The sequence below is a fragment of the Macrotis lagotis genome, chromosome X (assembly GCF_037893015.1).
Source record: "Macrotis lagotis isolate mMagLag1 chromosome X, bilby.v1.9.chrom.fasta, whole genome shotgun sequence".
NCBI lineage: Eukaryota > Metazoa > Chordata > Mammalia > Peramelemorphia > Peramelidae > Macrotis > Macrotis lagotis.
The window spans coordinates 681,510,657-681,536,923 of record NC_133666.1 but is presented as its reverse complement, the minus strand read 5'-3'; the positions used below and the strand labels follow the sequence as shown (position 1 = coordinate 681,536,923).

Below are 26,267 nucleotides of genomic sequence, written 5' to 3'. Positions count from 1 at the left end.
GTGACTTTTTTTTTGAATTTAAAGAAATATCTATTCAATTCTATGCTGCTGCTCAGTTGTTTTTCAATCATGTCCAACTCTTCATGACTCCTTTTGGTGCTTTCTTGGCAAAAGTACTGGGTTGTCATTTCCTTCTTCAGCTCATTTTACAGATGAAGAAATGGAGGCAAACATGGTTCGATGATTTTTTTCCCAGGGTCACACAGTTATTAAGTGATTTGAGACCAGATTTGAATTTAGGAAGATAAGTCTTCTTGGCTCCAGGTTCAGCACTCTATCCACTGTGTCAATTAGCTGTCCATTTAATTCTATACAAGGATAGGCAGAACCACAGTGGTGGGCTTAAATTCTCTTTCTGAAAGATGTCATACTATACATCAATTGGTCGGAATTGGTGTATGACGGTGAAGAATTTGATACAATCATTGTGGATCTTATTGGGATTTGACCCTTTTGAGTTCTGCAGAAAAACTAGAGTGTTAGTCACTTCCTTTAGTGGAATAGTTCTTATTCATAAATCTCTCTCTCTCTCTCTCTCTCTCTCTCTCTCTCTCTCTGTGTGTGTGTGTGTGTGTGTGTGTGTGTGTGTGTGTGTGTGTGTGTGTGTGTGTGTCTGCTTCTCTCTATCTCTATCCTAAGTAGTTTGGAATGAAAGCCAAAGATGACTCTTGGCATAATATAACCCAAGTATCAGTATTAATGTGCTCAGTGGACTAGGAGTCAGAGGGAATCAGATGACGCAAGCTCACCACCTAGCTCTGCTTACATACTTCCCATGTAACACTCACATAACATTGGACAAGTTGTTTAATTTTTGTCTTTTTTGCCTGTAATATATCAAGAAATTGGGCTTAATGACCTCTGAGATTTTTTTCCAGTTCTAATTTGGTCTGGCATTGCCAAGGAAGCCACTGATTGGACTTGAAATTCAGTAAATCTAGTAGCTTTTTAGAGGTGAATTAATTAATCTTTGACCAAATGTGGTCTATGAATGATGTTATAATTATCCAAATGGTCCTTGGCAGAAAAAAAGGTTCCTCATTCCTGATCTGGTCTAACCCACTCATTTTACAGGTGCACAAACTAAGGCCCAGAGAGACTGTGATCTGCCCAAAGTCATCCAGGTAATAAATAAAAGTAGGATTTATACTCAGATCCTGTGAAAGAGGGCCCAGCTCTTTCCATTCTACAACATGACCTCCTCCATGTCTCCTAAAAGTTTTGGGAAATGTAATGTAGCAGAGAAGATAGTAGTGATATTTCATGTTTAGCCACTTGCAGGCCATGGCATCACCTCCCTAATGTCATGATCATGACTGTCATCAATAGCAACAACTTAAAGTTATACTTTACTTGATGGGAATGTTGTAGTTTCGATATTCAGCCCCTTCTCACTACTCTGAATTGCTTCCCTCCTCTTCTTGAAGGATCAGAGGATGGAGCAAAAACTCATCTCAAAGCTTCCTTTGATGGAGAGTTTAGAAATTTCCAACCACTTCTCCTTTTCCCAACAGTTTCTCTGCTTGCTATTCCATAGACATTATGTCCCAGTGCTGGTCCCCCTGGTCACTCCTTCCTTTTCAGCTTCCTTTGGTATATTGTCTTCCCCTATCAGACTGTAAATACCTTTAGCAGCTGTTTTTCTTCTTATTTATGGCCCCAATACTTAGCAGTTCCTGGCCTATAGAAAACACTTTTTTGACTATTGATTACTTTTTTTTTTTTTGGTGGAAAGTCAGTTTTTCATTATTTTGATAAAATTTTATCCTTATTTTACTGAAGTTTAACAGATTTTTAAAAATGTTGACCATAATTCATGCTAGATTATATTAGATGAAAAAAATTTAAATTTGCTCATTAAATATCAACATCAATTCCAAATTGTCAAAAACCTTCAAGGAGTAAGTATTTTAGGACTCTATATAGAATTCAATTAAACCTTCCCTTTATATGTATCAGACTTCTTTCAATTATGGCAATTAAAATTCTTTTCTTCAAAGATTACAAATCTTATGGAGGCATCGTGACCTGTTCCTCCAATTTCTTTGTTCAAAAGTATTAGTGAAAAACAAATCATCATTTTATTTTCCTGAAAAATCAAGTTGAAATTAAAATTTTAAAACTGGAAATTAACATTGCCTAAAACAAAGTTGTTAAAAGTGGCTATTAGGAAGCTTTATTTCTTGAACTCTGGTATACTTTCCTAATTCAGCAATGCAGGTGAAAAGATTCTTCAGGACAATAGGAAATTTGCTAAGTAATAAATCCTCTGTATACATTATTGCTAGCAAACTACTTTTCATTGGTTGCATCTAAACCATGCTCTCAAGATACAACTTTTTTCTCTAATATTTTATTTTAAAAAAAAATCCTTATATTTAGATTTTGAAATTACAATGGAAATACCCATTTTAAAGTAAATCCCATTTGCCTTTTCAATTAAGTACACAGATTTGACTATTGATTATCGATAATGACAGGAGAAATTGAGGAAGGCTCCAAGTGTTACATGGATCTACCCCATGATGAAGCTAGAAGAGGGGGAAGATGAGAATCTTACAGGATGGGCAGGTATGGATGGGTGGAATCAATGATATCATGGATACACTCGATTAATGGAGAATATATTATTGGAAATATGGGGAAGGGTTATTTATAGCCACCAGGGGTCTCCCTCCACTGCCCTTTGGATCCTCTGAAGTGGTGTTACAAGAGCCCTAGTCATAGAATCATAGAATATTATTATTGAAAAGATGGATTAGTGTGGTAATAAACAGCTTGAGATCGCCAGAATCCTAGTAGAAGGCTGTATACTTAAGAGCTCAATAAATGAGGTAAGGTGATCTAAAGGGTAGAAGCCTTGGAGTAAGGAGAACCTAGCTTCAAATCTTTAACAGGTTAAATTTTTTTTTTTTTTTAGGATTTTGCAAGGCAAATGAGGTTAAGTGGCTTGCCCAAGGCCACACGGCTAGGTAATTAAGTGTCTGAGGCTGGATTTGAACTCAGGTACTCCTGACTCCAGGGCCGGCACTCTATCCACTGTGCCACCTAGCCGTGCCTTTAACAGGTTAAATTGACATATACTAACTTCTTCATGTCCCAGACATGACTTGAAAATTATAAATGACTGGCAAGTTGCTATTCTATCTCAGTGGAAGGAATCTGCATTGTTGATGAGAATAAAAAGAACACATCTGCTCTCCCCCCACCATTAATGCACAATGAATGTTTGTTGAATTAAAAGTAGAAAAAAATTTCCTGGATGCAATTCAGATTTGCCATTTGTGGATGCAAAAATTACACGTCTTCTACTCTTTCTCTGCAATAGTACTCTTGAGAAAAGATCTCTTTCTGGGGAGAGTGGTGAGATGCAAGCATGGTTACGGAGTGGGCTTAGGAAGTGCTGTTTCTATTTTATCCATTTATTCACAAAAGATTTATTCCACACCTACTTTGTATGAGACATTGTTTTAGACATTGGGAATATGCATGTAATACAAAAATAATAAACAAAAATATCAAAAAACCAGTCCTTGCCTTCAAGAAACTTACATTCTTTTGGGGGTTGGGACACATCTAAATGGATGAGTTCATATAATAATAATTCAGGAAAAGAGTGTGTGAACTTATTAGTCTTAAAACAAGGAAAGAATTTTGATAGGGGAAAGTGAAGAATAGTGATCATCTTAATGTCTATTCAAAGGCAAGAAGGAGGGAGATAAAGATACTGAAGTCTGAAAACAAGTGACTGGATCACAGATTGTTCAAAGGAGGCTAATATGAAGTAAGCCAGGAAATGGCTGGAATCAGCCTGTAAAAGATTTTAAACAGCAAGCTTTATTTTATTCTAGGGGCAATAGAGAGCCATATAAGATTCTTGAGCAGGGTGGGTCTGACCTAGATGCTTCTTTAGGAAGATCATTTTAGGTGTTCCTATATTCCGGCCCAGAGGCAGGAGAAGGCTTAGATGACAGGTGAATCCTGCTTCTGCCCTGGTATGAATTTGGATAAATCTCTCTCTTCTCTTCCCAATTTCCTCATGTATAAAGTGAGAGGTTGAACAAGATGGTCTCTTGCGTTCTTCCAGCTCCAAATTTATGATGAGCTTTCATAACTTCATTGTTTACAGAGGTTTAAAGCCCTTCTAAGGCCACAGTTCTGTGGTTTGCTGGTAGAACTGGTTGCTTGGTCATGTAATCTCACCCTGGCCCCTTATTGCAAACCCGGCTATTTGCCATGAGCCTGTACCAAGGGCTTAGAGTTGCAAGTCGCTGTCAGCCCCGTCTGAAAATGAAGCTGTAAAGAAAGGATGCATCCGAATCCCCTCTGTGAAATCATGGCTGCCCCTGTAAACCACTCTCTGAAGCACTCCAGAGTTCTGTAGTGAGCTGCCTCCATTCTTCTTTGGGGCACAGTTCCTTTCACCAAAATGTATTATTTATTATAAAACTGGAGAAAATTGGACAGTTCTGCTCGGTCAGCAGCCTACAAACAGACAAAGGTCACACTTCATAGAGAGGACTGGAATTGTTCTCTCTCCCACAGTAAATACAGATGACACATTTCTTGCTACGGTACCTAGTTATTTCAGATTTATTTATACCCTCTTCCACCTCATGTAGGGATGCATGATACCCAAATACTTGCAGGAGGAAAATAAATTAGGAACCAGACATGAGTGTGATGATTTTTTTCTTTTAAATGATTTGGAAGGAGGCCATGGAAGAGGGTACCTTAAGTACCTCAAGAGTTCTTGGACCAGTGAAGCTAATTCTAGTCAATTCTTGTTTATTCATGTGGAAAGAGAGTAATCATCACCACCACAACAATAACAGTTAGCAATGTTTTAAGGTTTGCCAGCACTTTACATGAGTCCTCTCATTTGATTTTCACAACAGTTAATGTGGGATATGATTATTATCACCATTTTACAGATGAGGAGATATAACAGATGCTTTTGTGGTTGAGGAAACTGAGGCTGACAGAGATTAAGTAATTTGTCTAAGACATACAACTAGTAGGTACCTGAGGCCAGATTTGAGCTTAGGTCTTCCAGATTTCTGTTCAATAGACTTCCCAGCTGCTAATAATATCTTTTTTTTTTTAGGTTTTTGCAAGACAAATAGGGTTAAGTGGCTTGCCCAAGGCCACACAGCTAGGTCATTATTAAGTGTCTGGGGTTGGATTTGAACTCAGGTATTCCTGACTCCAGGGCCAGTGCTCTATCCACTGTGCCACCTAGTTGCCCCAAGCTGCTAATAATATTAAGAGATCAGTTATATAGTGTTTTAAGGTTGGTAAAGTTTATTACATATCTTATCTCATTTGATCTTCACAATAACCATGTGATGTGAAGAGGTAGGTGACATCATAACCCTCATTTTTACAGATGAGGAAACTGAGGGAGGCAGCCAGCAGTCAAGAAGACTTGTCTAGGGTATCATAGCTAGTAAATGTCTGAAGCAGGATCTGAACTCAGTTCGTTCTGACTTGATCCGCTTAATGGATTTTATCCAGTAATGGTATCACAAACACTTCGAGCAAAGTAAAGAAACCAAAGGAAACCAAGAGCTCCTTAACATTTGAACTTGTCTGTGTGACTTACTCTCCCTTACCCTCTGTGGGTTGCCTATCTATACAAGAGGAATTTGGAGGTTCTTCTATGATCCCTTTTGGTTCTAAATCTAGGATTCTGTGAACAAGAGTTTCTCATAAGTTCAGGAAAATTTACAACATTTCTAACTGAACAATGAGGTCCCGTGGGAAATGACTCAGAAAGAAATGGAAAGTCATCCTAGATTTAGAGCTGGAAGCAGCCCGGAAGATTGTTGCTCCATCTTTCTCATTTCCTACACAAGGACAGAGAGATGAAGTAACTTGTCTCAGGTCACATAACTGGTAGGGTCTGGTTGTTCTCCTTCATTCTCAAAGAAAACCAAAATGACATCATTATGTGGCAGTCAAGGTACAGTATATCGAACTGTGGCTGAGCAGACCAGTAAGAGTTCAGAAGGCTCTACCCCAGTTGGGTCTACACGAATATTTGGAGAGGAGATGTTTTTAAATTTGTGTCCCTCACATTTTTTTGAGCTACTACATGTAGTTATTCAGTCTTCTCTCAAAAACATCCTATAAGGGGAGCCCACTATCTCCCAAGGCAGTCAATAGCACACTCCTAAATCTCTAATTGTGAGAGTTTTTCCTGACATCAAGCTTAAATTTTGCCCATTTAAAACTTTATGCCATGACTCCTTGTTCTTTACTTTGAGGTCAAACATAAAAATCCGAATTCTCCTTCCACCACAAAGATTTTAAAAATCTTTCTAGTTGATACAGTGAATAAATTATCAGATCTGGAGACAGGAAGATTCATCTTTCTGAGTTCACACCTGGCCTTATACACTTACTGGCTATGTGACCCTGGTTCAGTCACTTTACCCTATTTGCCTCAGTTTCCTCATCTTAAATTTAACTGGAGAAAAGAATGACAAACCACTCCAGTATCTCTACCAAGGCTCACAAGGGGTCATGATGGAAATGACTGAACAACAAACACTTGATGTTAACTGTCATGTCCTCTGAGGATTTTTTCTTCTCCAGGCTCACCACTGTCCATTCCTTCAATTGCTACTCAAAGGACATGAACCCAAGGCTGGTACCTCTCTTCTGGATGCTCTTTTTTTATCAATGTCTTTTCTAGTATGTAATGTCCAGAAGAGAACCCAATGCTCCATCTTTAGTCTGGCTAGGGCAGACTACAAAAGGTTTATCATTTCCTTAGACCTGGGAACTTTGTCTTTCATTGTAGCCCAAGAGCTGCCATATGACACTGTTGAACCATGTTGAGCTTATAGTCCATCTAAACTCTCTCATTTTTTTCCAAACCATCCTTTGTTTAACCAGACCTCCACCATCTTATACTTGTGAAATTGATTTCTCGAGCCCAAATGAAAGATTTCACATTTTTTCCTATTGCATTTAACCTTACTAGATTCAAAATAGTATTGGCCTCAATGTTTCAGCTTTTTAACAATTCTATTCAACAAATTTATTAAACATCCACTGTTTGTAATGTATTGGGGATGCAAAGACAAGAGAGAAACCTGAAAGTGGTTCACATTGACCTGGGAATACAGATTGTTCTCAAATAAATTAATGCAAAGGGTGTGCTCAACATTATACAAAGAAATTTCAAGAGGAGACAAAGTATTAACCCCCAGTGGAGTGGGGGAGAGGTTGTGAAGGAGGTCATACCTAAGCCATGCTTTGATGGTAGCTGCAAGATGTAAAGAGGCAAGGGACTGGGGGAAGGAGAGCATTCTAGACTTGGAAGCCTGCTGGGCCAAAGATTCAGAAACAGGAGACTGAATGTCGAAGATCTGAGGGATGGCTTGTATTTAAATATTAAAATCATCAAAAATAGATGTGGGATCCCATTGCTAGGTATATACCCAAGGTGGTCAAAGACAGAAGGAAATGTCTCATATACTCCAAAGTATTTATAGCAATGGTTGTTTTTGTGTGTGTGTGTGTATGTGTGTGTGCTGCACTGTCAAAGAATGGGAAACAGAGTAGATGTCTATCAAATGAGTAATGCCTAAATAAATGGTGTTGCCTGAATGTAAGATGTCTATTACTGTAGTGTAAGAAATGACAAATATGAAGAATTCAGAAAAACATGAGAAGATGTAAACAGATAGTTATAAATTTAACAAAATTAGGAATATAATATCCAGGATGACAAAAATGTAAATAGAAAAAAATGACAACAAGAAAATCTGGAAATTGAACACAGTGCATTCAGAAATAGTGACCAAGTTTGACTTGAAAAGACATGGGAAAATGTACCTCTTTCTCTTGTTGGAGGAGGTGGGCAATTGTGAGTGTATGACACTGCATACACCATTAGGAAGTTAATGTGCTGGCCAGTTTTGCTGAACTGATTTTCTTTTCTTATTGCTACAAGGACTAGCTTGATGGATTGGGGAAGTGGGTGGGCCATATTTAGAGATGAGGCAATATAAAAACAAAATAATCATAAAATTAAAAATGAAAATTTCTGGGGTTATTTCTTCATAGGGGAAAAACTATCAATTTTCCTTCTGAGTAAAGAAGTAACTTCTTTGCCTAGTATCCTTGTTTTGAGCATTAAAACCAGGAAATCTGCCAATTAAGCAATAGCATAAAAACATTTGGTAGTTTAGCTGAGAGTGCTTCTTTTATAAGTTTTGGCCTATAAGAAGGAAAACAGAAAAGGGTTTAAGGAACATTTTCTATTCAGCTGAAGGATTAAAAATCCTCTTCTGTGCTGATGGAGGCAGGGAGGAGATGAGTGGTTTAGGTTAAGTGAAAGCATCCTGTTTTGATGTGAAACCCTTAAAAAATCTTTTTTTGTAATTCCTTCTCTTTCTCGGTCCAATGGGGGTTGCCTCTGTTTTGCCCATGGGGAAGCTCATGCCTCACAGTGGGTCTATGACAAACTCCAGGGACTCACTCTCTGACCATGGCACTTTGTATCTCCCCACCTGCTGTCATGTTGCCATGGAAACTGGCCCCAACTCTTGGCTCCACAATTTAGCTAAAGAACAGGGCTCTTTAGAAATAAAGACTAGAGTAGATTTGAATCTCGTTGGATGACTGAGGCCAGTGTATCCATTAGCAGAGATCTCAATTCAATTTTTTAAAAAAGTATTTATTGGGCTTAATTGATGGTGCTATTATCCAATGTGTTATATAATTGAAAAGGGTGGGTGGGACATGTTTTAAGAAAAAAAGATTTTAGTTAGGAAAGTTCTAACTGCACTGATTCTGATAAGAGACTTAGGGGAAAGCCCCAACCAAGCATGATGGGTGAAGCCTTATCTGGAGATTTATTTGAACATAGAAAAGCTTACAGGATTATAAGAATCAAAACTGGAAAGGCCTTAGAAGATCATAGTATCAAGAGGGGTAAGGGACCTTATAGCTTGTCTGAATTAGAATCACATCTTCCTAGATCTGAAGGTAGAAGGCTTTCACCTTTTACAGATGAGGAAACCAAAGTCCAAGGAGATTGTGACTTGTCCAGATTCTCACAGTTAGGATCAGACACATGACCGAAATTCAGGTCTCTCCTGTCTCTGTGTTCTCATTCCATTAAAACACATCACCTCTAATAGTATTTTCCAAGATAAACTGAGCTTGGGATGACTTTGCTGCACTGATCACCCAGCTGAAAAGAGTTGGAATGGAAACTCAAAGACAAATATTTTCTTCTCATTATCTGTATTGCCCTACAGTCCTTCCTGGGAGGAAAAGTCTCTGTAAACTGTAAAGTTATGGAATAATATGGACCAACTTGTGTTTCAGAATAGTAGATGATTTGGGGGGGAAGGATCTGAGCTGCTGTTTTATTAGTATTGAAATATATTGTTATATTTGTTGAGATTGATATATTTTTTGATATAGAAAGGGCAGATTGGTGTTTGCTTTGTAGTTTATAGACCTAGAGAGAAACTTGGGGCATTGGGAACAGGGTCATGTAGTGAGGAGAGGCCGAACTGTATGTACCTCACCTCGAATTGCTCCATCCCTCACAAACTGGTTTGAGTGCCTACAATATGCAGGTGTCTATGCTGCCTCCATTAGACTCATACAGTGCAAATCATGACTCTGATACTATTCATACTTCCTTGGTCATGGACCCCTCTGAATATCACTCATTGAGACCTTTGGAGACTTGCCTAGAATCATTCACCTAGTAAGTGTTTGGAGATACTTAAATCCACATTTTCAAAGTCCGAGATTCACCACTTCTCTTTCATTTTACAGGGAGTGGGGTGAGAGGAGACAACTAAAGCTCAGGCAGGCTAATTATTTGCTCAAGGTAGGATTTGAACCCAGATCTTTTGTCTCCAAATCTAACACTTAATCACACAAGATGAGAAGCTATTGAGGCTTGTGCAGCCCCTCTATCCAAACCTTCTTCTACTGCTGCATCTCATGATAGAGGAGAAGGATGTATGACCCAGTCAGAGATTTGGGGAAAACAGTTTCTAAGATTTTAGAAAAAAGTAGAATAGGAACTCATAGCCTAAAACTAAGTGGCAAAAGTCATTCATTCACTCACCAAGCATTTATTAAGTGCCTTTTGTGTGCTAGGGATATAAAAAGAATAAATGAAGCAATCTTTACTCACATGCTAATAGAAATGAGATGAGGGGAAGGGAAGGGAACCAAAAATTATTAAGTAGTTACTGTTTACCAGTATTGTGCTAAGTGTTTTATAAATGTTATGTCATTTGAACCTATGAGACAGGTGCCATTTAATGGCATGTCTAGTATTACACAATTAAGTAAATATATATCAATATAGAATAAATATAAAGGCATTTTAATGTTACAAGGAACTTTTGAAAAGGACACTAGAATAAATATAAACAATTCAATTCAGGGTGAACAAAAGGGAGGGGAGCTATCTGCAGAAACTTATGTGGTGCCTTGGAGCACATCAGTCATCTTAGATTGTATATAATAAAGTGGAAAGAATTAGGAAGACTTGCCTTTTATCCATGTAGGCTGGAAGGCCCTGGGTAAGTCACGTTATTCTAGAGATAACTCTCTATAGTTCTATATTTCAGAAGAATTGATCTTCCTTGGGGAGGGGGTCTTGTCGACCTGAAGTTCCTTATATTGATGAAATAAGAGGCAAGAACACAACCATTAAAGCATGGAAGAGGGACAACAAGGTTCGATAGGAGACAAATTATAAAAGAGCAGCACGTGATCTGGTGAGGATAGCTATTGTTCAGTGATGTCTGACTCTTCGTGATCCCAGTTGGAGTTTTCTTGGCAAAGGCACTTGAATACTTGCATTTTCCTTAGTTCATTTTACAGATGAGGAAACTGAGGCAAGCAGGGTGAAGTGACTTGTCCAAGGTGACACAGCTAGTAAGTGTCTTGAGGTTGGATTGGAACTCAGGAAGATGAGTGCACTATGGTGCCACCTATTGTGCCATCGAGTTGCTTCTGAGAAGTTGCTAGACCAACAGATAAGGGAAAGGTCACAGATAGGGTATGTCTAAATAGTCTTTCATGCTATCCTGAGGGACAGAATGGAGAGATTAGGGCTACATAGGAGTAGAGAGTTGGGAAGAGAGATCGTTGGTTGACTGTTGGAAATTCTAGAATGATAGGATCCAAGGAGGAATCCTAAATAGGTTGATGTGAATTTGGAGGAAAATCTTTTTAATAGAGAATTCTATTTTTGGAGGCTATGTTGAAAAACTTCCCTAACATTATAGTTCCTGGAAAATAAATTTACTTGGGAATGAATAGATGCTGCATCTCTGGAAATCTTCAAGGGGAGACTTTATGAACTGTTGTCTTGGAGATCATGGAGATGATGACGATTTGTGGCATTTCTTTTCAACACTAAGATTTCCTGATTCTATAAATGACCCTTTGAAACAGTAAATAACAAGTATTATCTTCCACAATTTTCACATGAGTAAACTGAGACGGAGAGAGAGGAAGCTCTGGGTCAATTGACTCACAGTCACGTAGCTGATCAATCCATAAACATTTATTAAGCACTAGCTATTTGCCAGACATTGAGTAAAGTGGTAAGTTAGTTTTATGGATCATAGGAAAGCAGATCTAGACCAAAAGGGATCTAAGAGACCATCTAATCCAGCCCTAGTGTATATTATTTACAATCACTCGATCAGGAAGCATTTATGAAATACCTACTGTATACCAGACACACACACACACATCTTGCTTGAAAGCCAGAAATTTTTCCACTTCACTGTTTTACTGCCTCCCCTCTGATGACTGCCTGCCTTCCTTTAGAGTACTAAAGATACTTTTTTATGGTTGTGGGACTTTTCCCCCATCTCTGCCTCCTTGCTTCCCTAGTTTCTTAAAAGTCTCATCTTTTGCAATAATTTTCTGGTTCTCATTACTCTGTTAACTATCTCCATTTTCCCATCTAGTTTGTACATAATTGCTTGAGTGCTGCTCCTACTCTCCCAGTAAGACTGTGAGCAACTTGAGAACAGAGACTGATTTTTGCTTCTCTTTTATCAACTGCTACTGTTAAATAAATGTTTACTGACTTTGAACTGGAAGACTCCTTAAAGATGGTTGAATATATCCTCCCCCTCACAGAGGAAGAAACTAAGATCCAGAGAAAGACAATGAGAATTGTCCAAAAAGAGATAGACTGTATTGAGAAGTAGTGCATTTTCTTTCCATGCCGGTCTGTGAGCAGGGATCGGATGACTATTTTATTTGTCTTTTATTTTTTTTTGCAAGGCAATGGGGTTAAGTGATTTGCCCAAGTTCTCACAGCTAGTTACTTATTAAGTGTCTGAGGTGGAATTTGAACTCATGTCCTCCTGATTCCAGGGTTAGTACTCTATCTCCTGCGTCACTTAGCTGCCCCTGGATGACTATTTGTCAGTAAAGTTCTATAAAGGATCTTTGCTTAGTTCTAGGTTATACTAGATGGTTCTGAAGTCCTTTCCGATGCAGAAATTTCGTAATATATAAGGGGAAGTATAACGCCAGCTAAGGTATGACAAGACAGAGAACCAATATAAAAAGGATCCTAGGAAAATCTGAGCAGTAGTTTGGTGCCTAATTTGTGACAGCCAGAGAGACGATATGTTCTAATGGATACAAAGCTCAGCTCTGTCACATGAGTGTGTGATCCTGGCCAGGTCCTCCCATGGCTCAGTGCTTGCAGTGACTGTGATGCTACGTTGCAGCATGGATGCTGATCTCATTTGGTAAAGGCCATCCTTCCTTCATGAACACATAGATATAATAAAAAAGAGAAAAATCCTAGGTGCCGAAGATGTGTAGATAAGGAGTGTCCAAACTACTGGAAGAGACAACATGTGCACAGAGACAAGAACATACAAAATTTCAGCTTGGGGGAGACCCTAGAAACTGGGGAAGAAGCAGTAATCAAGAAAGGCCTCATCATGTAGAAGGTGGAGCTTAAATAAGCTTTGAAGGAAGCTATGGAGTCCAGAAGGAAGAAGGAGACACTTAAGGAAGGCTGGTGACTTAGCACAGCCCTCCCTCACTCAAATCCAACTCATGTGCTTGTCATGACATCACCTCCCTGATGGCATGGTCTTCTTTGAAACCAAAGGGCAAACGGCAGCAGCAGCATCTAGGTGAAGTGAGTTCAAATTTGGCCTCAGACACTAGGAAAGTCATTTAATTCTATTTGCCTCGGTTTCCTTATTCCAAGCTCAATGTTTTATCCATTTTGCCATCTAGCCACTCCCAGGAAAATTAAGAAGTAGTTTTTGAGGATGAGAAAAGTAGAGAGGGGCATTAAATAGGGTCTATTGGAAGATTCTCTGCATTGGATTTGGTAGAGAAACAAAAGGGATGATGATGATTCACCACTTTACTCTTGTGCTCAAAAATTAGAGTGGACTAATTATTTCTCTGATAAATTATAAGCTCCTCGATCTGAATTTTAAAGTCTTCTTCAAGCAGGGCCCAATAAATCCTTCCAGTTTCATAGATTATTCCCCTTTCCACATTCTGTAGTCCCACCAAACTGACTTCATTCTCAGAGGTGACCCTCCATCTCCTACGTCCAAGCGTTTCTAACAGCTGTCCTTCATGACTGCAATGCATTCTCTCCTCTCCTTTGCCTCAAATAATCCCTCTCTTCCTTCAAGACCCAACTCAAGCATTACACCATAAGACCCTCAAGTATTAGTATCCTCCCTCCTTAACGACCTTGTATTTAATTTGTATATCAATATACATGCACTCACTTAAGACAATCCATCTTCTTTGCTCAGGGCATTTTCTCTGGTTCTTCCCTCACATTTGGAATTCTCTTCTTCCTCATCACTGCCTCCTGGTTTCTACAAGTCCCTGATAAAAATGTTCTCTTCTATAATAAATTTTTCCTGATCCATATTAATGCCAGTAGCCTTCCCCTGTATCTCTCTCCAGTTTATCCTCTCTTTATCATGTGTGTGTTCACAATTTGCATGTTGTCTCACTTGTTAGAATCTGACACAATTTTTGAGAACAGACTGACTGGTTTTTTAATTTATTTATGTACAGGTTGTTTCCCCTGATAGAAGCAAGCTCCTTGAGGACTGAAGCAATTTAATTTTTGTCTTTTCATCCCCATCATCTAGGACAGAGCCTGGTAATCAGTATTTTATATTTCTTTCTTTCTTTGCCTCCTTCCTCAGAGCTTCAGCTTTTTTAAGGGCAGGGATGATTTTATTTCTAAATTTGCATCCTCAGAAGTTAGTACCATAATAGGCATTTAATAAATGCTGTCAATTGGTAAATAAATGTTTCCTAAGGGATAGCTAGATGGCAAAGTGGATAGAGCACTGACCTTGTAGTCAGGAGGATGGTAGTTTGAATCCAGTCTCGGACACTTGCCACTGATTAGCAGCTGTGTGAACTTGGGTAAGTCACTTATCTCCAGTCATCTTGATTCATATCTGGTCACTGGACCCAGATGGCTCTGGAGGAGTAAGTGAGGCTGGGGACTTAGAACAGCACCCCCCCAAATTCAATTCCTGGGCTTCCCATGACAAGACATCATGCTCTTCTTTAAGAATGAAGTATAAATAACAAGAAAAACAAAAACAATAAGAAATGTTTGCCACCATCCAGCCTAGATCTGTCTCTGACAATCCCTAATCTTGCTCCTTGGGTCAAAGACAAACCTAGCACCTCCTGAAGCAAGGCCTTTAATAAAGGTTTATTGAATTGAATTGACTTGAGTTATTTTAAAACCCTCAGTGGGATCCATTTCTGTGCTTTGTTGAGTGTGGAAGGCCACAGAAAGTTGTGATGCTAACCACTGACTCTGAATGGGTAGAAAGAACCTGGGTTTGGATGAAGCAGTCTGTGGTCAGATAGAAAGTAAAGACCCACAGGATGATAGGCAAACCAACTTGAACACTCTTTCCAATGGACAGCCATACTCTGGGGAGTCACTCATTCATCACAATATGCTGCAAACTTCCAGGGAAGTTTGGCGTGGACTTGCTTCTATGATCATAACAAAGCTGGAGAAGAGTAGTTCTTTGATGGAAGCAGGCTACCATGGGAGGAGCATTTGACCTTGACTTAGGAGATCTGAAGCTGGGTTGAAGATCCACACGATGATGTTGGGTAGGTTGCTTAGCCACTCTGGAAACCAGAGAAATTATACAATCATATATTTGGAAATGAAAGGGTTCTTAGAGGCCATTGAATGTAACCCCCTTATTTTACAGAAGAGGAAACTGAGGTCCCAGGGGACTAAGAAGTCACTCAAACAGAATCTGAATCAAGATTTGAAGCTAGGTCTTTGTGACTCCAAGTCCTCTATGAATATACCATGCTGCCTTCAGAGAAAAATCTTCCTGAATAAATATTGGTTAAGAACCTCCTTGCTTGAACATGAGGCAGATGGCATAGATCCCACATACTTATTCTAGCAAAACTCTGCAGTTTGTGCATAAAGAATAAAAATGAAAATGTCCAATGAGAAACTACAGTAGGTGACTTCTTTGATGTCAGATTGGCAGAGATCAGTTGGAATTCTGAAGGCAATGGGGAAGTAGGCAGCTTCCCAGCAAAACCCAAGAGGTCAGAGACATGGGAAGCCTGCAGGGCTCTGCATCTAGAGGCAACTGAAAGTTCCCTCTCAAATGCTCCAGGGCAGGAACCCTAGAACCATCAATAGTAGTGACCAGCATGGAGCTGCAGTGATCTGACCAAGTCACAAGCTCTGAGGTCCCTAAACTCTGCTCTGAGATTTCAGAAAGGACAAGAAGATTCTTCACAATGAATTTCAAAGATCTATGGGGTCTAAGAGCAAGTACTCCTGGAAGCCAGGAAAAGAATGAACAGGGCCAACTACTCCACCCAAAGGGTGACAAAGCCCCAACTCAAGAACTAAATCTAGAGGGATGAATAAATCAAAGAACATACCAACTGGTTAAAAAATGATTGCAAATATAAAGCTCCCCAACTGTAAGGAGATAATCAAGGGAGAAATTAGATTTTCCACAAGTACTATATAAATGCCAAGTAGAAGAATTGAAGCAAGAGATAAACAATGAAATAAAAGATCTTGAGAAATGCGTTATAAGGGGGAATAAAGAGTTTGGGGGGAAGTGATAAACCTTGCCCAAGAAATAGACTCTTGTAAAACTAGAATAGAAAGCATAGAACTCAGATTCCATGAGGTGGCAAAAGGTATTGCAATAATATTTGTAGCTAAGTGGCACCATGAATATTTAGGGTGCTGGGTCTAGAGTGGGGAAGACTCATCTTTCTGAATTCAAATCTGATCTTAGACATGTATTGACTTTGTGACACTGGGCAAGTTACTTCACCCTGTTTACCTTTATCTTGGAGGAAATAGCATGGTCATAGACATTGGAACTTTGGGCTCTGTCTTCCATTTAGGCTTCCAGACTTCCTAGATTTATAGGTCTTGAAAAACACCTTAATGGTCATCTTACCTAACTCCTTCATTTGACAGATGAGAAAACTGAGACCCATGGATGTCAAGAACTCTGACCAGAACCAGTCCTCCTTCCATTACTAAAAAAATCCCAAGATCTGTTTCATAAAAATTATGGTCTATCTGCAACTGGCTCCAACTTGTCCTTGTGAAATTTATTTTTTAAAACAAATGTAGGTCTTACATTTACCCCTATTAATTTTCTTTATATTTATTTTGCCATTATTACAATTGATTGTGCTAATTTTTGATTCTTACTGAAATTCATTGATTCGACTGGCTCTTTAAATGATGGTGTAGCTACATATTTGATAATCACATACCCTATTCTTTAATACAAGAAACTGATAAAAAATGTTCAATAGTAAAGGGCCAAGAACAAATTTCTGTGTTTTTTGACTGACTTCCTTTTAGGGTGGGGACCATCTGCAGTCATCCTGAGCTATATCTTGCCACAAGGCTCAAATGGCACTGGAGAAGAGAATGAGGTCAGTGACAGCCCTTTCTCACTTAAATCTAATTCACTTGCAAATCATGGCATCATCTTCCTGATGTCATGGTTCTCTTTGAGAAGGAAGAATAAACACCAGACCCTTAAGTATACCAACCTAACCCAACCCAAACCCAACTCAAACCAATCCAATTTAATCTCAATCTACTCCAACCCAGCCAATGTAACCCAATCCAACTTAACCCAATTCAGTACAATAATCAGTTCCCAATGCAACTAGCTTCATAAAATATTAATAATAATGATCACTATTTTATTAAACTAAAACAGTTATTTTAGCTATATTTTAGTAGTTAATATAAATATAAAAAGAATAATCATATAATGACTTAGCTAAGGATTATTTCTATAGGTATGAAGATATGATAATAATAATACTAATAGAATAGCTTGAAGTTTTTGTTGCATTTAACAGTGAAAATAACTATTCCTTATAATGACCCTGACAAGTAGGTAATATGAGGTTCATTATCATCCTTGTTTTTCAGAGGAGGAAACTGAGGTTGTGAGAGGTAGAGTGACTGGTCTCTTCATCTTGTCCACAAGGATAAGTAATCTGATCTGCCCTTTAGGATTATTTCAAAGAGAACACTTAAAAAAAGTTTAAAGTGCTATATAAATGAGAACTGTTATTTCGAGTTGAGGCATAGGAGGGAAGGAAAGATGTTAAAAGGGTCTTGTGGGTTGGGAGCTTGTCTTTCTTGGAATAATGCTAAGAGCTGCTATCTAGATGGCCATCTAAAGTTTGCAAAGTGTTTTTCAAACATTATCTCATTGGATGACAGCCTTGTGAAGTGGGTGCTACAGTCATTATTCTCATTTTGTAGGTGAGGAAATGGAATTGTCAAAGATCACATCACTAATAAATATCAGAGTTGGATTTCACACCAGGTCTTTCTTTCCCCAAGTACAATGTAGTCTCTTTACTATATCAATGCCATGGCGAAGGAGAAGCCTTGTAGGAAGGAAGATGAGAGGAAGATTGAATGGAAGTTTGAGATACAGATTAAGAGATGGGGAGGGGGAAAACAGAAGTAGAGAAAGACAGAGAAACAGAGATAGAGAAAGAGACTAAGAGAGACAGAGGCAAAACGGGATACTAAGAGACAGAGGCAGAGAAATGAAAAGACCAAAACTAAGAGATTTGTAGAGATAGATTCACAAACAGAGATGGAATTAGGGAGTCAGAAACAAACACAGAGAATCAGAAACAGAAATGGAGATAGACAGAGGCAGAGAGATAAAAACAGAGAGAAGCAGGCAGAAAGACACATAGGAAAGAGGAAATGAGATAGTGACCACACTGTGGCTGACAAAACTGAACAAGATACTTAGAGTCTATTGAGTTTCCAATATGTTTATGTATCCCAGCCTTAGTCAGAGCCTTCTGGGTTTATGCCTGGTCCTGAAGGCTGAAACCAAATATTGATGACCTCCATCTGAAACTCAGCACTTCAGAGTCACTTGGAGAGTACCAACTCCATCTCATGAGGAAAAAATACTTGGGAAATTAAAAATCAATTTCTGGAGGAAGAAGTGATTGTTCCTTTTTTCAACAAAATTTCTATGGCACCACCACACTTACAAAGTGCTCTCTTTCAAACTGTCCTTCGATACAGGTACTATAAGCATTATTATTATCATTGCTCATATTATAGGTCATTTTGCTGTCCCTGATAATGCTCCATGTTATCTCCAGCCTCTGAGACTTGACATTGACTGTGGCTCATGCCAAGAATGCAGTCCTTCTTCACCATCACTGTGTACCTGGCTCCACAACTCAGTCAGGGGCCACTTCCTATGTTCAGTTTTTCTGGAAATGACCTAGACACCTCCCCCACCCCTACTCCAAAATAGTCTTTCATTTATTTTGCATGTATTTTGTATTTACTTTTCTGTGTACATGTGGTTTCCCTCAAGAAAATGTAAGTCCTTGGATCTTTTCAAAAGCCTCTGTGACTAGCATAGTCCTCAATTCATAGTGGATGCTTGATTAATACTTGTGGATTGATCTATTGATTTGAAGTTAGAAGGGAGCTTTAAAAATCATTGAGTCCAATTTCTTCATTATACAAATGAGGCAAATAAGACCCAGAGAAGGAAGTTAATTTGCTCAAGGTAGAAGAGATGGCAGAGGCATTCCAACCCAAATCTTCTAACTTTATGGCTCTGAAAAGCATCCTGTTCTGTCCATAGTCACAACAGAATCTAGCTGGGTAGGACCTAGGACAGCAGACGAAATGTTTCATTCCACTGGTCATGAAATTTTCCAGTCTGTTGCGATTTGTCCTCTGCTAGAGTCATAACAGGGAGGTAGAGAGAAAATAAATATTTATTTAACACCCACTGCATACCAATATTCAGCTCTTTCTACAGGTATCTCAGGGTGGGGGGTGCTATAGTGCATTAAGCACTGGGCCCTGAGTCAGGTAAACTCCCCTTCCCCGAGTTCAGATCCAGCCTCAAGACACTCCCTAGCTGTGTGACCCTGGTCAAGCCACTTCTCCCTGTTTGCTTCAGTTTCCTCATCCGTCAAATGATCTGGAGAAGGAAATGGCCACCCCAGTATCTTTGCCAAGAAAACCCCAAATGAAGTCACAAAGTCAGACACGATTGAACAACCACAACAAATATCTCATTTGATCCCCACAGTTTTTTTGAGGTGGGTGCTATTGTTATCCTCATTTTACAGATGGGAAAACAGTTTTTTTGAGGTGAAGTGATTGCCCAAGGTCACACAGTTCATAAGTGTTTGAGGCTGGATTTGAACTCAGGTTTTCATATGTCTACATTCAGGGTTTTATCCCCTGCACCACCAATTGCCTTTTAGGCAAAAATAAAAGGGACATTAAAGATAATTTTTCCCAACCACACTTTGTTTTACAGATGATGTACCTTACTTCCAAAGAGGCTTGGATGGTTCAAATTCTTAGACTGTTTTTCTTGACAGCGATCCTAAATTTATCTCTTTGCAATAGCTACTCATTGCTACTACATCTTCCCCGTGGGAACAAGCAGAACAAGGATAATCCTTCCTCTATACAACAAGTTTTCAAAGACTTGAAGAGTTATTCTATCCCCTTCAGCCCTTCCCTTCTCTAGACTAAACATGTTCCGGTTCCTTCAAGTGACCCTCATATGATGTACACTCAAACCCCTTTGCCATCTTGTTTGTTAAGAAACAATTACTTTATCAACTTCTTCCTTCCACCTTCTTCCTTCAACTAGTTCAGGAACTGGTCACAATTCTCCATATGCAATCTGACCAGGGTAGAGTACAGAGAGATCATCACCTTCATAGTTTTCTCTCAATGTAGCTCAAGATCGCATTAATTCTTATGACTGCCACATCACACTGCTGTCTCATATTGAGATTGTCGTCCACTGAAATCCCTGGATCTTCATCTGAACAGTTGTTCTCTAAATATGCCCTACCTGAGGCATCTAAGTGGTGCAGTGGAAAGAATACCAGCCCTGGAAACAGGAGAACCTGGATTCTAGTCCAGCCTCAGACATTCACTAGTTGTGTGACCCTGGGTATATTACTTAACCCCCAATTGCCTCCCCAAAACAAAATAAATATGCCTCACTTATACTTGTGAAGGTGCTTCTTTGTACTCAACTACAAGAATTTACATGTCTTCCCGTTGAATTTCATGTTATTGCATCCAATCCAATGCTCTAGCCTGGTAAAATTCTTTTGTATGCTTATTATTACTCCCCATGTATTGTTAGCTATACATAGTTTGGGATTACCTGACAATTTTATGAACATAGCATTTTGGACTAATTCATCACGTTAAAAAAAATTAAACGACATGGGGTCAAGCATAGATCCCTAAGGTACTCTACTGGAGACTTCTTTACATTTTGACATGGAATCATTAACAACTGCCTATTGGTCTAGCCATCCAACCAGTTTTTCAACTCTCTGCATTTATATTTCATCCTCTTCACAAGAATGGGGGAAGAGCCCATATGTAGAAACCACCAGTTTGCTAAGATAGCCTCATTCACATGAAAGACACTGGCTATTTGTTTCTGAGACACTGGAGACTGAAAGATGAGTAACATTTTGTGTTAACCCACCATGTGGGAAACTTTTTCCTACTGTCTGCCTTGTGGGAACTTTGGGCATTTTTGAAACAAATTGACTAAGCACCTGGAGAAGCTTTTGTGGCATTTCTATTTGAAGTTTGAAGGTGAAGGACTCCTTCATTCACACCATGCAGTGGTAACCTCCTTCCTTAACCTTTGGGCTACATGGCTCAGAGAAGCAGACCTTTGTCTTTGGACTTTTAAATCCTTTTCCTTTCTAGGCAAAAGGAATGGAGTCTGGGGAACTGGAGTCCAGGCAGGACATTGCAGAAAGCCCACTGTGTTGCCCTAAGGAGCATGGTATGGAGATGCCAACCCATCAGAAGCCAACCCTGTTGTCTTTGTATTTAAATGAGTGGAACTAATGCTATGTAGAAATTGAATGAAACTGTGATACTAGTCATCACCCCTTCTTCCTTTCCAACCCAGTATTCTGCAGTACTGGGGGGGACTATGCCCCAAAGAATTTTTGGGGAAAATATTTTAATATTTGTTCTTACTATATCTTTAAGATAAACATCCCTTTCTAAAAAAAATCTAATGAGTAGGGGTTAAATGGAACTGAGGTGATAGTTAATGATCCTCCAAGAATGCCAGGAACATAGCTAATGGGGGCTTGAGTAGATGACAGGGAATCCTTTCCCTTACCAGATAACCCTGAAGGGGTAAAATGTGATGGACTTGGCTCTAAGGTAGTGTGGCCAGAATCAAGCATGTTAAAATAGAACGAGATAACTTATCAAGGCTTTGCCAAAAATCTAGATAAACTATAGTCAACAGTACTCTCTTCATATATTAGTTTAGTAATCTGTCAAAAAAAGAAATGAGGTTAGTCTGGCATGACCTATTCTTGATGAAACCATGTTGACCTTGTAATTCCCTCTCTGCATGTGTGCCAACCATGTCTTGAGGTATTCATTCCGGAATTTCCTCAGGAACAAAAGTCAAGCTCACTAGTTTGCAACCCATTCTCTTTCCTTTTATGGAAATCAGGACATCTACCCTTCTCCAGTATTGTGGCACCTATCCAATTTTCCATGATCTTTCACATATTATTGAAAATAATGCATAGTTTGTTGTTTTCAATATTTTAAACTTTCTTCGGGAAATATGGTTTAGAATATCCTTTTGTACTCTGTTTAATGATTTCAAACCCTGTGAAACTAACTAGAGAGCAAGTTGAGCTCAACTCATTACAAATTCCCAATGAATTCGGATCGATCAGCCCAGGTGTTTATAATGCTTGTTTTTGTTCAGTCCTGGCCAAGTCTTCCTGACCTCATTTTGGAGTTTTCTTGACAAAGATACTAGAGTGGTTTGGCATTTCCTTCTCTAGATCATTTATACAGATGAGGAAACTGAGGCAAACAGGGTCTAATGACTCGCCCAGGGTCACAAAGTGTTTTTGACAAAGATACTAGAGTAGTTTGCCATTTCCCTTCTCTAGCTCCTTTTTATAGATGAGGAACCTGAAGCAAACAGAAGTTAGATTACTTGCCTGGAGTCACATAGTAAGTGTCTGAGACTGGATACACACTTAGTTATCCCATATTATAATAAAATAAGAGAAAAACAAGAGAAAAGTGTCGGGAGATTTCACAACCACTTCATATTTATGATGTTCTCTCCTTTTTTTTCCCCCTCTACACTCTTCTGGCCTGTCAATATGCTTCAGTTGTATGCTCCCTCCACAGGCAAGCTCCAGTTTTAAGCAGAAGCAAAAGATCTAATTCAATACACATCTATTAAGCACTTGAGGTGTATATATATATATATATATATATATATATATATATATATATATATATATATATAAAATTAAGGTATATTTTGTATTGGGCTGGGAACTGGCTGTACAAAGTCAACAGGGAATGAGCCTGCTCTCACAGAGTTTGTTTTACTAAAGGGAGATGACTGAGCATAATACACGGAATACTCAGATTTATAGAAAGTATTATCAAGAGAGAAAGGGTACTGACAATGGGGGGGTGACAATCAGGAAAAGGGATGTATAGGGTCTATTACTTGAATTGTTTTTTTTTTTTAGAAACAGAAGGAACTGAAAGCTAGGAACCCCAGGAGATAGAGATGGGGAAGGAGTGCAATCCAGTTCTGAGGGAAAGAATTGGTGGGAAATGGGAGTTTTATAAGGGGAATAATTACCATATCATTTTTGCTAGGACACATAAAGGGAAGTAACAGCAGCAGTCACAAAGACTGGAAAGGTATATGTGAACCTTATTGTGAAAGGCTATTTGAGTCAGACCTATCATATTTTTTAATCTTAGAGACAGGATAAAACAGGTGACAAAATGGTTAGAACGCTGTGTTTGGAGTTAGGAAGGATTTGATTTCAAATCCTGCCTCAGATATTTACTTCGAGACTCTGGGCAAGTCACTTAACTTTTTTGAGCCTCAGTTCCCTTATCTGACAATGACAGAGATGAACTTGATTGCTTCTAAGGTTCCTTCTAACTTAAATTCTATGATTGATTTATGTTGAGATGCGTATTTAGGAATTCAGTAGCTGTATGGAAGATGGTTTGAAGAAAGTAGCACCTATGTTTGGTGGTATAGATTTTAAAAGGTAGGGGTAGCTAGGTGGCACAGTGAATAGAGCACTGGCCCTGAAGTCAAGGAGACTTGCTTTCAAATCTGCTGTCAGATACTTTATACTAGCTGTGAGATCTTAGGCAAGTCACTTAACTCCTTTGCCTCACCAAAAAAAAATGCTACAAAAGGATTCAATAGGGGGCAACTTTTGGATTTTCCAAGGATGGATGACTGTTTGCAAGGCATGTTGTAGGGGGGCTTTTTGCCTAGGCATGGGCTGTACTATATGGCCCCTAAGGTCTTCTCCAACTCTGAGATTCTGAGAAATACTCTGATATTGTAATTGTACACCTCAGAGTCAGGAAGAGGACCCTGCCAGGTTTATCACTGTGGTTCTCATCTCTGATCTCCTGGTTTGGTGTTATCTGTGCCTCTCCAGAAGTCTCCCACTCAGAGAGACCAAAAGTAGCATCTTAGCTTTCTTTTTAAGCTGTAATATGCACAAAGATTTTGGGTAGCTCTGGCAAGGGCAGGGACTGGCTGACTTCCCAAACCTTCAGACAGAGTCCTGGGAAAAGGTTGCAATTAAACAGGGGGCTCAAAGAGGAGTCTGGCAAATCTGGCTTAATTTCCCCCTCCCAGGAGTCCATTAGCAAGAGCCTTCAGTTTGCCACTGTTACTGATGGGGAATAGGCAGACACTTCAGATTTGGGGTGGCAGGTGTGTTAGAGGGAGACCCAGCAACTTCCCTCTGCCAAAAGTAGATATACAATAAAAAAAAAACCTTTTAGCTGTTGAGATGCAGAGGATAGGAAACGCATGGTTCTTGGAATCAAAAATCTTGGGTTCCAATTCACCATGATATTCCTTTGGCAAATTATTTAGTTTCTCTGAGTTTCGGCTGACTTATCTGCAATGTAAAAAAAAACCAAACCAAACCCCCCTACTCCTTCTAATACTCTCCCTTACAGGGAGTAAAGCGCTCTGGGAATCGGCTACGGACATTATTTAACCAGGTTTGGGACAGCTGGCCCTGCAGGGCCAACCAGGGGTTGGGGCGAGCTGCCCGGCTGAGGAGCCCTACCTGCCGGGGCTAGGGACCGGCCTGCCGGCGAGGGCGATCGGGGATCGTGGCTTTGCAGGGCAGACCCGGGGAGGCGGAGAGAAGCCGGAGGCTCCGGCCAAGGTAGTAGGGTTGTCCCGGGACAAGGCTTGGCAGCGCCTCACCCCGCTGCCACCCGTCGCCTCGTGGCCAGCTGCTCTGGTCAATAATGAGCCGCGGAGCACTGCCGTCCGTCAGTCCGTCCGTCCGTGGGTTGGAAGGGCTGCCGTGGCGGCGGCCCGGGGCAGATCCGCCCTTCGGGGCGGGGGGCGCTGGCCCCAGACGTGCCCGGACTCACCATGATGGAGAAGACGAAGGCCACTATGTTGATGGGGTACGCGGGGCAAAAGCAGGAGAGGATGGTGAGCATCAGGTAGTTGGGGGGCATCTGGATCTCCTCCTCCGGGACATCATCCTCGATGTGGGCCTCGGAACTGCCGTCCAAGGAGCGCTTGGAGTCCGACTTGGGGCGGTGCTGAGACATGGGGGAGGCCTGGGAGGCGGGGGCAGCACGGGAGGTCCGCGGCGGCGGCCGACTCTGGCCGGGGGCTCGGGGAGAAGCTTTGAACCGCCGGCGCTGGGCTCAGGGGAGACGTGACCTCACCTCGCATCCCTCCTCCGCCCGCCGCTGCCGAGGCTCCCGCTGCCGCCGCTGCCGCTCCTCTCCTGTCCCGGCTGGGCCCGGCTCCTCCGGGAGCCAGAGTCAAGGGCGCAGCGGCCCTGGGGAAGGGGGGAGGGGGCGGGGCGGGAGGGGAGCGGGGAGGGGGCAGCTCCCTGCCCCCGAGACAGAGGGAAACCCAGGGAGCTGGCGGGAGGGCTGCAGAGGCAGGAGCTCAAAGACGCTCTGGGACAGAGAGAGACAGGGAGCAGAGACGACGGGAGAAAGAAACTGAGACAGAGGAGAGAAAATGACCCGGAGACAGGGAGGGAGGGAGGGGGCGAGAGGAGGCACAGGGGAAGCAGACGTGCCAAGAGCAAGAGCGGTGCTTGGCTAGAGTTTGGGAGGGGGAGAGGAAGAGAGGGGGGAGAGGAGAGGTAAGGAGAGAGAGAGAACAGAGTCACTGGGAGGAGGGAGAGACAGAGAGAGACAGGGGAGAGAGAGGAGAGAGAGAGAGAGAGAGAGAGAGAGAGAGAGAGAGAGAGAGAGAGAGAGACAGAGAGACAGAGACAGAGAGTTGAGAGGTAGAGGAGAGAGACAAATAGAAATCCATGATCAAAGTTTGGGAGGTGTGGTGGGGAAGGGAAGAGAGGGAGAAAAGGAAAGACAAAGAAACAGTCACTGAGAGGAGAGAGGGAGGGAGAGAGAGAGACAGAGACAAAGGGAGAGAACGAGACAGAGAGGAGAGACAGAGGAGAGAGAGAGAGAGAGAGAGACAGACAGACAGACAGACAGAAATAGAAATACTTGATCAAAGTTTGGGAGGTGGTGGGGGGAGAGGAAGAGAGGGAGAAAAAGAAGGACAAGGAAAGGGCAAAAGAAGAACACTAAGAAAGGGAGCTGG

General features: G+C 40.6%; 1 protein-coding gene across 1 annotated transcript in view; it reads right to left on the bottom strand.

Moving 5' to 3' along the window:
• Positions 1-25,249, bottom strand: part of TMEM233 (transmembrane protein 233) — a 41,836-nt gene extending 16,587 nt beyond the window's left edge. The window contains exon 1 of the mRNA XM_074200892.1: positions 25,064-25,249. Coding sequence (XP_074056993.1) covers positions 25,064-25,249 — 186 coding nt within the window. The remainder of the gene's footprint in view (positions 1-25,063) is intronic.
• Between the last annotated feature and the right edge of the window lie 1,018 nt (positions 25,250-26,267).